The sequence below is a fragment of the Adelges cooleyi genome, unplaced genomic scaffold (assembly GCF_023614345.1).
Source record: "Adelges cooleyi isolate 19-005CV unplaced genomic scaffold, UGA_ACOO_1.1 ACOO_flye_CR_arks_rails_tigmint_CR_PRNA_574, whole genome shotgun sequence".
Taxonomy (NCBI): domain Eukaryota; kingdom Metazoa; phylum Arthropoda; class Insecta; order Hemiptera; family Adelgidae; genus Adelges; species Adelges cooleyi.
In genome coordinates, this window is record NW_026096268.1 from 8,354,718 (window position 1) to 8,371,018 (window position 16,301).

The 16,301-nt window shown below is 32.6% G+C and overlaps 1 protein-coding gene across 1 annotated transcript in view; it reads left to right on the top strand.

Moving 5' to 3' along the window:
* Positions 1 to 1,552: 1,552 nt before the first annotated feature.
* LOC126843055 (BTB/POZ domain-containing protein KCTD12) overlaps positions 1,553 to 16,301 on the top strand; it is a 28,475-nt gene continuing 13,726 nt past the window's right edge. The window contains exon 1 of the mRNA XM_050580361.1: positions 1,553 to 2,273. Within this exon, the coding sequence (XP_050436318.1) occupies positions 1,771 to 2,273 (503 nt within the window). The 5' untranslated portion in view covers positions 1,553 to 1,770. The remainder of the gene's footprint in view (positions 2,274 to 16,301) is intronic.

A 16,301-nucleotide genomic window follows, 5' to 3' on the forward strand; every position in this document is an offset into this window, starting at 1 on the left:
AAATTTCACACCTTCCTCCTTAAAATCGAGAAAAAACCCAACAGATTTTTATTTTTTCCGACTTAAATTTACAATGCTTTATAATAAACTTAAACTGTTTTTTAATTTAAAGAATTTAAAAAAAAATTTATTTATACTGGCTAATGTGTAGTGATATTTGTATTAGTAGACTATTAGTCCATATTTCTTTATTAGAAATTAAATAAAAAACTACAAAATTAAAATAAATACATATTAAATATAAATATGCTATATAAATAAATGTACCTATTTTAAAAAATTAAAAAGAATAATATTTGCTTTAAAACGGTTGTAAAAAGGCATTGACAGATAATATTGTGTCATCGTATACAGTTTTGTAATATTTCATATCGTTCATCTGAAGAATAAAAATATATACCCTTTACTATTTTAACTCTGTTTTCTGAAACAATTTCAGCTTAAAGAAATCAATCAATAAACAAATTAAAAGAGCTACTATTGTCTATTGGCACAGTGGTTAAAACTGGTACATCTACTGATCTACCCTATTCCATATTCTACATAATTGCTATATGGTATAACTTAAATTTATTACTAGTCGGCTGTCAACTAACTCTGATTGTACTCTATGAAAGTCGAAGCAAAAATGAAGGCGTATAAAAGAGCTGCGCTTCTATAACCAGTCAGTGGGGATTATAGTTAACGCGTTATGTATAGCATTTTTTTTTTCCGATATTAGGGTGTGCCTTGGCCTATGCTGTTATACAACATGTTAACTAATGTTTCTCGAAAAAGAAAAAATACAAAATTTTAATTATTTTGAAAGAAAGCGAGAGAGTCTCGTCCTTAATGACATTGCCCGTACTTTAGTTGAATAATGTAATAGGTTTTGTTTTAGAGTCACATAGGACATATCTTGTGTCTAATCTTTAGATTCAGAGTCAATAAAATACAAAATTTACACCTATATGACGGTATAAATGAAAAAGCTCCCATACCCTCTAGGAGAGGAGGTTTATGATAATATTTTTTGTCGTTTCTCACTGTATTTCGACAGAATTACTTCGACTTGATTGTGAAAGATTACAGCATGCCGTAGTTTCAAGTTGATAACCTAATCAATAATGTTAGTTTCATTAACCTAACACAATAGTGTTTGTCCGGTGCTCCTTAATTTAATTGATTTTCGCTTTTCGTCCACGTTATAGCTACTTTGAGCCCGGCAATTGGCACGCTTTCTTCTCATGAAAAGCTGTGACGGCGTTTCCATTTTTTTTTAATGACTAAATTATAACGCAATTCGTTCAATTATTGCGATGTATCCGCAACACTATAATACTAAAGTTTTGCGCTCAATCCTTTTAATTATTCCGTTTGTTTTGTGTTTTCTTAGCATTTAAATTATATTTATTTTTTCGATTTCGAATTAAAAATCTTGAACACACGCCTCGGCGGCCACGGCAGTGGGTGGCGGACGTCGCCTGCCGCTCGCGCATGTCCGCGGGTGGCCGCGGCGACGACGACGGCCGACGGCGGTACACGCGAGTCGGGACGGCGGCGTATATCGATCACGCGGGCGGCTCTGTGTAAGTGCGGCGGTGCTTTCCGGTCAGTCATCGCGCATTAACATCGGTCGGCCAGCGTGCGTTTGTCGTGGACGCGGTGTCGCACGTCGTCTCTAGTGTGTGGTGCGATCGGCGCAGCTTTCGCAGGTTGTCGAACGGGCGAGCGTGACGGTACGCGGCCGTGGTGTAAGCGAGTTGTAGGCGAGTTCCGCCCGGCCGGCAAATGACGACGGACGCGTCCGTGATCGACCTGAACGTCGGCGGCGTGTTCTACACGACGTCCGTGGCCACGCTGGTGCAGACGCAGCCGTCGATGCTGGCCGACCGGTTCAACGGTCGGCTGGACCCGTTGCCCAAGGACAGCAAGGGCCGGTACTTCATCGACCGCGACGGCGTGCTGTTCCGGTACGTGTTGGACTTCCTGCGCGACGGCAAGCTCACGTTGCCCGAGAGCTTCCGGGAGAAGGAACGGCTCCGGCTGGAGGCCGCTCACTTTGGGCTGGACGGACTGGCCGAGCGGCTCCGCGAACAGAAGCCCGGCTACATCACCGTCGGCTACCGCGGCACGTTCGCGTTCGGCCGGGACGGCCTGTCCGACGTCAACTTCCGCAAGATACCCAGGATACTCATATGCGGACGGGTGGCACTGTGCCGGGACGTGTTCGGCGACTCGCTCAACGAGAGTCGGGATCCGGATCACGGGGACACGGACCGTTACACGGCGAGGTGAGTGGCTGCCCTGCTGGGTAATAGATATTCTCCATCCCAAACCATTACCGGGTGACTGTCACAATTTTTATTGAAAATGACAATTTTCACCGTTTATGATTTAGTAATTTTATTTAAGAAAGGAGTTAAGTAATTCGTTTGTTTATGAAAAGGGTCAAATTCATTCGTTTAAAACCCTTGGTGTCGGTTAAAAAATACATTTAAACAATTGGCATTCGCTAATTTAAATAAGTATAGTGCATAAGGAGTAAAATTATTTTTTATAATTTATTTCAAGTAAAACTGTATGTGAAAAACAGTTATTTTTAATTTCTCTCTGAAATAGACATGTATCATAGTGGTTCGTTGAATTTATCAACTCTGTGCACACAAATTGCCATTTTTTCTAATTAAAAAAAAAAGTACATATTATTTGAAACGCTGTTTTTCTTATGAGTTTTTTATAAGCGTTTACCAAACCGTGCCATACAAATATTAGAACAGCGATTATTAGAAATATTGCGTTAATATTATTATCATATTTTTTTTGTTGGGCAAATTGTTTTCTTAGATTTTACTGCTACTACTACGGTAAAATATAAAGGTTTTGACTTATACCCAATGCCACAAACTATTGTCCCCCCCCCCCGTCTCAATAGCAATCCATAGGTCGGCGTATTAGCAACCGGCGGCGTGTCTTGTTTTGACGAGAAACGGCTAAGGCGCAGTAGGTTTAAGAAAGGCGGCTTGAATGAATATTTTAATAGACCATTTCGAGCAACACGTGTTTGAATAAACGAGCAAACAAACAGTAGCCGTTATACAATTTGGGTGAGGTTTGTCGAAAGAACCGTCATCAACCGTAATAAATTGTCTTATTTAAAAAAAAAAACATTTCTATAACAATTTCCGATCAATCGACGGCGATTTGGTAATTATAAAAATAACAATAAAAAAACCCGAAGTGATGACATCAACTTTTAACGTATAAAACTATAAACCGATTGTGGAAATTGGATTTTGTTTTAAGTCGCAACCCACGATATCTACTAAACCTGTAGTGCCGGCTGTTATAGTATTAAATATATAATTATTTATCATTTTGTTCCATACAATATATGTAAGTATAAAATATATATGCAACCACGGTATAGGTTTTAAATGCCAAAAACTCATATGAAAAAAACCAAGACTGTGGTATAACGTAACATAATATTGTTGTTGTATTTCAATAGACAAGTGTTCCGCAACAACGCCTAAGAAAATAGTAGTCAACTAATACAAATTACTTCAACCGTTAGCCGGTAACGATACGGGGGGCTTCTTGGCACACATAGCACTTTGAACAGCACGAACACCTAAACTCGCTTTCAATATCCGCATACATGTTTTTCGCTCAAACAACATGTCGGGCAAAGTGTTAATCGGGTTTCTGTTTTCTTTTTTAATAATCCATAAAAGTGAACAAAATATGTTTACCTCTAACGCGGTCAAAAAAAATCTATCCGACGTACTTACCGCACTTTTGGGACATCCGCAATGGGCACGGATGACGTTTGTGCAAGCCAGACAAAAACACTTCCCGAACGAATTGGTAGTGTTTTCAGGGAAAGATTTATCCATCGGCAGAGGATTGTTCACAAGCGCGAAAAAAATTGGTAATGCTTACGTTAATGTCGATAACGTTTACACAAAATACTACATGGTCACTAGTTTTTTAGGATGTGTATACGCTTACGCGACCGACACGCTTATATCGTTGGTTAAAAAACTTTTGTCTTTTAGTGAAAACGAAAGACTATTGTCGCAAAAGAATGCATATGGTAAATGTAGAAGACGAAGGAGAAAGGAAAACCATCTGGAAAGTACGGCTAGTGAAAAATTGCAAAGTAAGAAATCGAAAACTGAAAAACAACGTGATCTTGACAACGTTAAAGTAAATAATTATAGTGTACCGCCTGCGGACCACTTCACTGACTTTACAAGTTCTTGGAAAATTTTTAATTTTACATATCGAAAATTGTTGGAGAGTCAACCGATGTTTGAGTACATGCATGGCGCATTAGTTTATTTGCTCGGATTAATTCCGCCCAAAGAACTTGATTTATATCCTAATATAGCAGCCGTTCACGAATTCACAAAGTTTGTGGAATGGTACAAAGATATACCGATACATTTAAACCGCCTTCTTCCAACTTATATCGGCGCAAACGATGTACACTACAAGTCAAAGGTTGGTCAGTTTTCTTCAATATTGTTGAAGTCCATTAATCGCAGGCTCCAGTTTAAGTGGAAACCATTTGTTGACAAATATTGCATACTTCATGTGAAAGACAAACAATCCATCAAAAAAATATTGAAGAAACTTCAAAGTGATTTTCCAGGTCTAAGAAAATTGGAGATCATGTATCAATATGGAGTTCAAATTGAAAGGCTCGTTGAGGATGTAATCAAATATTGCTATTTAGATTTAGGTTTTATAAACATTGAACGATTGCATTTACATGACTTTTTCTAAACTAATAATTTATCTATGAATTATCATAGTATAAATACATCCATGTTTAATTATTATACCAATTACTACCATATTCAATACCCCGTTAATCACTCCATTAAGCATGACATTGTAGTATCTAATTCCAATAATAATTGTAATTATAAGCAGTATATAATTAGAAATGCAGTATAATAATTAGTCAGCAGTTGTTTGAGTACACGAATGAAGTATTAAGTCATTTATTCAGGTTGATACTATGAACCTTATACAATTGAATTAATCTATTGCTAAATTGATATAGTCGGAATCAATCTGAATAAATAACTTAATGCGTCAAACATGTACTCACAAATCTGCTGACTGTTCAATGCAAAACTACTAACAAACTTTATTTTACTTGTTTTTTTCCTCATAACACTTTTGGTGTAAAATTGTATACGTATAATACATTTGTATGATGTATTAACGAAGTATTATGTACAATAGTTTTTTTTCTTTATATTTTTATAGTAATTTGAATTGAATTTTTGTTAAGTCTATAATTGAATATAACCACTATGAAAAAAATTGTGACTAATAAACAATATTATATAATTATATTAAGTATAACAGTAAAATGTAAATAAACTAAATACACAAAAGTCAAAACAATCTAACATTATTTACCAGAAAAACTAAACATTTTTATATTAAAAACTATAGATGAAAATTTAATTTTTATGGTGCGCTTTGTTAGGCAAAATAATAAAAAAGTTCAGATATTCGCTTATATATTTATACGCATAGGATATTATAATATTTACTTGACTTTGAACACAAATCATTTGCTGAAAATAATGACTGGTCAAAGAGCAGTTTTGAATTATAACTTTAACTGACTATGTAAGTTCTCGGAATATTTCCAATTTACAAATCAAAAACTATTGGATAGCAGATGTTTGAGTATATTTATGAAACATTAAGTTGTTTATTCAAGTTGATTCTACCCGAGGAAAATAATATATATCCTACCATAACAGACAAACAAATAGTAATACGGTTAGCGAAGTGGTACAAAATGTTATAGAAAAATTGTAGTAGTGCTAATACAAAAAAATCTAGCTATTATTCAGTAGCAATGTCGGGCAAGGTGTTAATCGGTTTTCTGTTTTGTTTTGTAATAATTTACAACAGTAAGCAAACTTTTGCATCGTACAAGTTCAAAAAAAATCTTACTGACGTTCTTAAAGCACTTTTGGGCCATTCGAAATGGGCTCACATTACCGACGTGGAAGCTAAACTTCCAGTATACCCGAACAGGTTCGTTTCATATACAGGAAAGGATTTATTTATTTACAGAGGTTTGTTTTCTCATCCAAAAACGATAGGAAATTCGTATGTTAATGTCGATAACGTGTACGAAAAGTATTGCATGGTCATTAATTTGTTAGGATGTACATACGCGTACGTGGCCGACACATTTATAACGATAATAAAAAAAATTTTAACTGTAAGTAGTTATGACAGACTTCTGTCCAAAAATAGAGCATATGAAAAACGTAAAAGACTAAAGAGAAAACTGGCGAAGCTGCAAAATAAGAGATCGAAAACTGAAGTAAAACTTGATCAAGCACATGGCAACAATAATGACAAATCGGATGTTGAGAAAGAAAACGAACAGAACATTGGCAATGTCGATATAAATCATTTTGTACCACCTTTAGACGACTTAACGGACTTTGAAAGTTCTTGGAAAATTTTCAATTATGCGTATCAACAATTGTTGAACAGCCGGCAGATGTTTGAATACATGTCTGACGCATTCAATTATTTATTAAGATTGGTTCCGCCAGAGGAATACGATGGACATTCTAACAAAGGAAATGTAATAAATATATTAAAGTATTTGATGTGGTACAAAGATATATCGATACATTTAAATGCCCTCCTTCCAACTTATATCGGTGAATTTGATGTTGACTACAAGTCAAAGGTTGTTCCATTTTCCTTTAGATTATTTCAATCTATACATTCTAAGAATAGTAAATTGTTAATGCCAATCATAAAGAAATATTGCATACTTCCAGAGAAAGACAACGAGCCAATCTATAAAGCAATAAATCAATTTAAAACCGATTTTCCGGATAATGATAAAAATGATATCATTTATGAATTTGGGACTCAAATTCAAGAGCTCATAATTAATGTCATCAATAATTATTTTGTAGGTTTAGGTTTTGTGTACACTGAACATTTTTCGATTAACTGCTTTTCTGGTTTGTTCAAAAAACTCGATGGATTAGAAGCCGAAGTATACAATGAAATGTTCAAAGACATGTACAAATTATTATAAAAAGCTTATATTGTTAGTTCTTTGCATACACAGTTGATAGGCTTAAATTTTAGTTCGATAAAAAATTATCAATAGGTTGCTCCTCTTTCCTTTTGTACATTCAGATACAATAGTATTTATCGCATAGTCTATGTTTCGTGTCTGCACAATGTTGATTGAATAAAAGTATTATATTTATCATGAGCAACTTTTTTTAAAATTTTATTTAACTTGTATTTAAAATTTTTCAATATTTTATTAACTATGTGATCTCCAATAAATATAATATAACAATATATTGAGTGTTTTACCTCGATGCTTTTCCTAATCGTTCAATCTTCAGATTAAGTTATTGCACCGCTGATACTACGCTCTCCAATTCAACTCCATAACACCGGAGACATTGCATTTTAGTGGCGTCTTCCAATTAAATCTAGGTAGCATTATTAACTTACAACTATGGATATCAACGCGTTTTAAATAATTTGACGGTAACCACACAATTTGGAAAAACCATCATTGTTAAAAGCTTGAGTCTGCAGTGCTACGTTATTATCAAACAAATAATTATAAGATTATGCGTACAACTAATTATCCTGGTTGATTCTTTCAAATCATCGGCCACTTTATATCTCATATTGTTTTTATATATTGTGATCTCAAATTTTCACAACTGTTTTGTTTTTCACCCCTTCTCAACTTAGTTTTTTTTACTGCAACTTTAAAATTTTAATGTGAATAGTTTTAAAATGATTTCTAGTTTTTAAGATGTCGGAAAAGGAGTTTATAGCGTTAATAACAGCAAAACTTACTCCTGCGGTAATTATGGTTTTTTCAATCCTAATACAGAATGATCCATTGATCGTGAACCACTCAATATCTCATAGGGTTTAATAAGAAATTACAATTTTTTTTTTCATATTTATTTTATATAATGTGATATCAATTTTTCAAATTTATTTTTCATTTTTACCCCCCTCCCAACTTAGTTTTTTTGATAGCAACTTTTGAAACTTAAATCATAACGTATACATTTAATTAACTTTTTTAATTGAGAATGATATACTGAAAACGTTGACTGGTCGATAACTAGTTTCGGATACATTTTTTTACGTTATTAAAGTTTAATTTTAGAGCTGGAGAAAAGGTGGAGTGTAGAATTATTTTTATCAGCGTGCACTTCCCAACCGCTCTTCTCCTCCCATCATAATTTTAAAACTCTTACAATTTTAAAAATATTGTTGTAGTATTTTCTATAAACAAGTGTTTTTAAACTAAACGTACAAAATGTAATCATAACTAAGAATTATACGGTTAATAACGTGGTACAATATTGATTCGAAAGTCAAAATGTAAATATTGAAAATAATTTAATTATTTTTTTTAATCAGTTTTCGTGTACATCGGACGATTGAATTTTGATATCTTTTCCTAAATTAAAAGTTAGTTTCATAAATAATCATCATAAAAATACATTAAAAAATAACATCCGTGTTTAATTATTAAGCAATTACTACTATATTCAAAACCCTAATAATTACTCCATTAGACATGTTATAACATAATAATAAAATATGAATAACAATTATGAAAACGACGTGGATGAAATCGAACAGAACATTGTCAATGTCAAAGTATACAATTGTGTTTGGCCTGCAAACCATTTTAATATCTTTGTAAGATTCCGGAAAATGTTCAACTTACGTATCAACAACTATTAGATGTTAGCAGATGTTTGAATATATGTAGGGCGCATTAGGTTATTTATTCAAGTTGATTTAAAACGAGAAAAATAATACACATCCTAACACACCAAATTTTATAGGATAATGTTCTGCAACAATACGTACGATTCTCTGCTAATGCATCAAACTCTAGATATTATTCAGTAGCAATGTCGGGTAAGGTGTTAATCGGTTTTCTGTTTTGTTTTGTAATAATTTACAACAGTAAGCAAACTTTTGCATCGTACAAGTTCAAAAAAAATCTTACTGACGTTCTTAAAGCACTTTTGGGCCATTCGAAATGGGCTCACATTGCCGACGTGGGAGCTAAACTTCCAGTACACCCAAACGAGTTCGTTTCATATACAGGAAAGGATTTATTTATTTACAGAGGTTTGTTTTCTCACTCAAAAACGATAGGAAATTCGTATGTCAATGTCGATAACGTGTACGAAAAGTATTGCATGGTCATTAATTTATTAGGATGTACATACGCGTACGTGGCCGACACATTTATAACGATAATAAAAAACATTTTATCTGTAAGTAGTTATGACAGACTACTGTCCAAAAATAGAGCATATGAAAAACGTAAAAGACAAAAGAGGAAACCGGAAAAACGGCAAAACAAGAGATCAAAAACTAGAATAGAACATGATCAACCATATGGCAAAAGTAATGACAATTCGGACGTTGAGAAAGAAAACAAACAGAACATTGGCAATGTCGATATAAATCAGTGTGTACCACCTTTAGAAAAGTTAACTGACTTTGAAAGTTCTTGGAAAATATTTAATTTTGCGTATCAACAATTGTTGAAAAGTCGGCAGATGTTTGAATACATGTCTGACGCATTAAATTATTTATTCAGATTGGTTCCACCAAAAAAATTTTATGTACATTCTAACATTGAAGACGTAATAAATTTACTACAGTATTTGATGTGGTACAAAGATATATCGATACATTTAAATGGCCTCCTTCCAAGTTATGTCGGAGAACATGATGTTGACTACAAGTCAAAGGTTGTTCCATTTTCCTTTAAATTGTTTCAGTCTATAAATTCTAAGAATTATCATTCGTTGACGCCATTCAAAAAGAAATATTGCATACTTCCAGAGAAAGACAACAAGCCAATCAGTAAAGTAATACAGAAATTTAAAACTGATTTTCCAGATAAAGATAGGAAGGATATCATACATCATTTTGGGACTCAAATTCAAGAGCTCATAATTAATGTCATAAATAATTATTTTGTAGGTTTAGGTTTTGTGTACACTGAACATTTTGCGATTGACTTCTTTTCTGGTTTGTTTAAAAATTTCTATTGGTTATAATCCGAAGTATACAATGAAATATTCAAAGGCATGTAAAAATTATTATAAAAAACTTATATTGTTAGTTTTTTGTTTACACAGTTGATAGGTTTAAATTTTAGTTAGTTATAAAAATTATCAGTAGTTTGCTCCTCTTTTCATTTGTGCATAAGGAAACCTTTTTTTATTATTTTACCTAATTTCTTTTTTAAATTTGTTAAATATATAAACACTGTCATCTCCAAAAAATGTAAGATAATATATTTAATGTTTTACCTCGACGCTTTTCCTAATCGTTCTATCTTCAGCTTATAATAATTATTATACCACAGATACCACGATTTCCAATTCACCTCCATATTACCGGAGAATATTAAGTAGTTCATGATAAAAGAATAAACCTGTATTAAGGTGTTACATTTTACATAAAATGTACACTATTGTTCGTATCCTACATGTATTTTCAACTACAACAAATAAATCGGATCAACGTTTTGGAGATGAGTTAAAAAATCAAATACACATCATTAAAACCTCAATATTTTCTGAACTTCGCATTAGAACTAAAAGTAAAAAGACTATGTTGTAATATTATGTTATATTGTTGTAGTATTTTCTATAAACAAATGATTTTTAACTAAACGTATGAAATATAATTATAACTAAGAATTATTATGGTTAGTGATGGGCTACAATATTAATTCGAAAGTCAAATTGTAAGGCTTGAAGAATTTTTATTTAATTAGATTCAATTTTTGTGTACTTCAAACAATTCAATTATGGCATCTCTTCCTAAATTAAAAGTTAAATTCATTAATCACCATCATAAAAATAACATGACGTGTTATTACAGAATAATAATATATTGATAACAATTATTAAAATGGCGTGGAGGAAAACGCTCAGAACATTGTCAATATCCATATTATATAATTGTGTTGGTCCTGCAAACCATTTAAATGACTTTGTAAGTTTTCGGAAATTTTCCAATTTACGTATCAACAACTATTGGATAGTCAGCAGATGTTTGAGTACATGTATGACGCATTAGGTTATTTATTCAAGTTGATTCTAAACGAGCAAAATAATACACATCCTAACACACCAAATGTTATAGGACAATGTTTTGCAACAATACGTACGATTCTCTGCTAATACATCATACTCTATATATTATTTAGTTGCAATGTCGGGCAAAGTGGCAATGGTTTTTATTTTTGTGATAATTAATTACAGTGAACTAAAGTTGACCACGTTAAATGTCAAAAAAAACTTGACCGACGTTCTTAAAGCACTTTTGGGCCATTCGAAATGGGCTCACATTACCGACGTCAAAGTTAAACATCCAAACTTCCCAAACAAGTTCATTTCATACTCAGGAAAGGATTTATTCATTGATAGAGGTTTGTTGTCTCACTCAAAAACGATAGGAAATTCGTATGTTAATGTCGATAACGTGTACGAAAAGTATTGCATGGTCATTAATTTGTTAGGATGTACATATGCGTACGTGACCGATACATTTATAACGATAATAAAAAACATTTTATCTGTAAGTAGTTATAACAGAACACTGTCCAAAAATAGAGCATATGGAAAACGTAAAAGACAAAAGAGAAAACTGGCGAAGCTGCAAAATAAGAGATCAAAAACTGAAGTAAAACTTGATCAAGCACATGGCAACAATAATGACAAATCGGATGTTAAGAAAGATAACGAACAGAACATTGGCAATGTCGATATAAATCATTGTGTACCACCTTTAGACGACTTAACTGACTTTGAAAGTTCTTGGAAAATATTTAATTTTGCGTATCAACAATTGTTGAAAAGTCGGCAGATGTTTGAATACATGTCTGACGCATTAAATTATTTATTCAGATTGGTTCCACCAAAAAAATGTAATGTAAATTCTAACATTGAAGACGTAATAAATTTAGTACAGTATTTGATGTGGTACAAAGATATATCAATACATTTAAATGGCCTCCTTCCAAGTTATGTCGGAGAACTTGATGTTGACTACAAGTCAAAGGTTGTTCCATTTTCCTTTAGATTGTTTCAGTCTATAAATTCTAAGAATTATCATTCGTTGACGTCATTCATAAAGAAACATTGCACACTTCCAAAGAAAGACAACGTGCCAATCAGTAAATTAATACAGAAATTCATAACTGATTTTCCATATAAAGATAGAAAGGATATCGTAGATCAATTTGGGACTCAAATTCAAGAGCTCATAATTAATGTGATCAATAATTATTTTGTAGGTTTAGGTTTTGTGTTTACTAAACATTTTACGATTGACTTCCTTTCTGAATATTTTAATAAAATGTACTGATTTTAATCCGAAGTATACAATTAAATTTTAAAATGCATCACATGAATGATTTTCATATATATTCGCGTCAATGGTTGTTAACCGACGTTTCGGACTCTTTGCAGAGTCCATCTTCAGGGTAATGTTACGACTGTTCCGCTGCCGTGACTGTACGGCGCGCGATTCCCAATCGCTCTTCCCCCCCCCCCCCATCATAAGTTTAAAACTCTTATAATTTAAAAAATAGTTAAATGTTGTCCACAACTGGTTATCAACCAGTCAAACTATTTAGTACACTACTCTACGTAATTTACGTATCAACAACTATTGGATAGTCAGCAGATGTTTGAGTACATGTATGACGCATAAAGTTATTTATTCAAGTTGTTTCTACTAGAGAAAAATAATGTATATCCTAACATACCCAATTTTTTAGGATAATGTTCTGCAACAATACGTACGATTGTCTGCTAATACATCAAACTCTATATATTATTTAGTTGCAATGTCGGGCAAAGTGGCAATGGGGTTTTTGGTTTTTTTTGTGATAATTAATAACAGTGAACTAAAGTTGACATCGTTCAATGGCAAAAAAAACCTGACCGACGTTCTGAAAGCACTTTTGAGCCATTCGAAATGGGCTCACATTACCGAAGTCAAAGTTAAACATCCAAACTTCCCAAACAAGTTTATTTCATACTCAGGAAAGGATCTATTTATTTACAGAGGTTTGTTTTCTCACTCAAAAACGATAGGAAATTCGTATGTTAATGTCGATAACGTGTACGAAAAGTATTGCATGGTCATTAATTTGTTAGGATGTACATACGCGTACGTGACCAATATATTTTCAACTTTAATAAAAAACATTTTATCTGTAAGTAGTTATGACAGACTACTGTCCAAAAATAGAGCATATGAAAAATGTAATAGACAAAAGAAGAAACTGGCGAAGCTGCAAAATAAGAGATCGAAAACTAGAGTAGAACCATATGGCAAAAGTAATGACAAATCGGATGTTGAGAAAGAAAACGAACAGAACATTGGCAATGTCGATATAAATCAGTGTGTACCACCTTTAGAAAAGTTAACTGACTTTGAAAGTTCTTGGAAAATATTTAATTTTGCGTATCAACAATTGTTGAAAAGTCGGCAGATGTTTGAATACATGTCTGACGCATTAAATTATTTATTCAGATTGGTTCCACCAAAAAAATACGATGTAAATTCAAACAAAGAAAATGTAATGAATTTATTAAAGCATTTGAGTTGGTACAAAGATATATCGATACATTTAAATGGCCTCCTTCCAAGTTATGTCGGTGAACTTGATGCTGACTACAAGTCAAAGGTTGTTCCATTTTCCTTAAGATTGTTTCAGTCTATAAATTCTAAGAATAATAAATTGTTAATGCCAATCATAAAGAAATATTGCATACTTCCAAAGAAAGACAACGTGCCAATCAGTAAAATAATACAGAAATTTAAAACTGATTACCCATATAAAGATAGAAAGGATATCATACATCAATTTGGGACTCAAATTCAAGAGCTCATAATTAATGTCATCAATAATTATTTTGTAGGTTTAGGTTTTGTGTACACTAAACATTTTGCGATTGACTTCCTTTCTGAATATTTTAATAAAATGTACTGATTTTAATTCGAAGTATACAATTAAATATTAAAATGCATCAAATGATTGATTTTTGGATATATCCGTGTCAATGTTTGTTAACCGACGTTTCGGACTCTTTGCAGAGTCCATCTTCAGGGTAACGTTACGACTGCTCCGCCGTCGTGACTGTACGGCGCGCGATTCTCAACCGCTCTTCCCCCCCCCATCATAACTTTAAAACTCTTAATATTTTAAAAATAGTTGTTCACAACTGGTTATAAACCAGTCAAACTATTTTGTATCCTACTCTAATTAAAAAAGTTAATGAAATATATGCGTTACCATTTAAGTTTCAAAAGTGATTATAGAAAAAACTAATTTGGGGATAAAAACAAAAGAAGTTGTGAAAAATGTACATAACATTGGATTAAAACAAAGTGAAAATAAATTTGTATAGTATTTTAAAATAGTATGAGATATTGAGTAGCTCATGATAAAATATTTACTCTGTATGACATATTATATAACATGTCCAACACTATTGTTTGTATCCTATATGTAATTCGAATGACAACAAATAAATAGGATCGGCGGTTTAGGAGATAACGTGGGTCCAGTCAAAACTTTGTAAGTTCTTGAAAAATTTCCCATTTACGTATCAACAACTATTGGATGTAAGCAGATGTTTGAGTACGTCATGTATGACGCATTAAAATATCATAACATACCAAATGTTATAAAAAAATATTGTACAACAATACATACGATAATAGTCGTCTGCTAATGCAACATGCATTAAATATTAGTCAGTTGCAATGTCGGACAAAGTGGCAATGGTGTTTTTATTTTTTTTTGTGATAATTAATAACAGTGAACTAAAGTTGACATCGTACAATGGCAAAAAAAACCTGACCGACGTTCTTAAAGCACTTTTGAGCCATTCGAAATGGGCTCAGTTCACCGACGTCAAAGTTAAACATTCAGTATTCCTACCCAAGTTAGTTTCATATTCAGGAAAGGATTTATTTATTGACAGAGGTTTGTTGTCTCGCGCGAGAACGATAGGAAATTCTTATGTTAATGTTGATAATGTGTATGAAAAGTACTACATGGTCACTAATTTCTTGGGATGTGCATACGCAAACGCGACCGATGCATTAACAACATTGATTATAAACATTTTATCTGTGGGTACACATGAAAGACTATTGTCATATAAGAGAGCAAAAGATAACATTAGAAGACAAAAGAGGAAACTGGCGAAGCTGCAAAATAAGAGATCGAAAACTGAATTAGAACATGATCAATCAATTAGAGGCATTTTAGATTTAAACAGTAATGAAAGAGAATTATCACGAAAGAAAACATATTATAAATGTGGAAGACGCAAGACAAGTGATATAATTTTGGAAAATATGACTAGTGAACTAGTGATCTTACCAAAAAAGCAACCGAAAACTAAAGTCCAAGATATTCAACCACTAACTTCTTGGAAAATTTTCAATTTTGCGTATCAACAATTGTTGAACAGTCGGCAGATGTTTGAATACATGTATGACGCATTTAAATATTTATTCAGATTGGTTCCATCAGAGGAAGAGGTTGTACATTCTAACATAAAAGACGTAAAAAATTTAGTACAGTTATTGAGGTGGTACAAAGATATATCGACACATTTAGTTGACATTTTTCCATCTTACGTTGGTGAAATTGATGTTGATTACGAATCAAAAGTTGTTCCATTTTCCTCAAATTTGATTAAGTATTTAAGTACCAAGAATAATCATTCGTTGAGTCCATTCATAAAGAAATATTGCATATTTCCTTTGAAGGTCGACCAGCCCATCAAAGAAATAATACAGAAATTTCAAAGTGAGTTTCAAGATGAAGAAAAAACGGATGTCATATATCAATTTGGGACTCAAATTCAAGAGCTTGTAACTAATGTCATTAATAATTATTTTATAGGTTTAGGTTTCGTGTACACTAAACCACTCTCGTTTGACAATCTTTCGTGGTTGTTTTAATAAATTGAATTATTATAATCATTAAAATACAATATGTTCAATTATTATACATTTTATCATTGTTTGATTTGAACAATTGTATACTTTCAATTAAAGCTTAATCTACATTGTCACAAATGGTTAGGCAGGTTCAGCGAGAGGAGATAATGGGAGAGAGGCCTTTTATTTTTCGTACTTAAAGGTTTTAGCCTGAACCTTACATACGTGTCTAACCTTATAAGAGTTATATT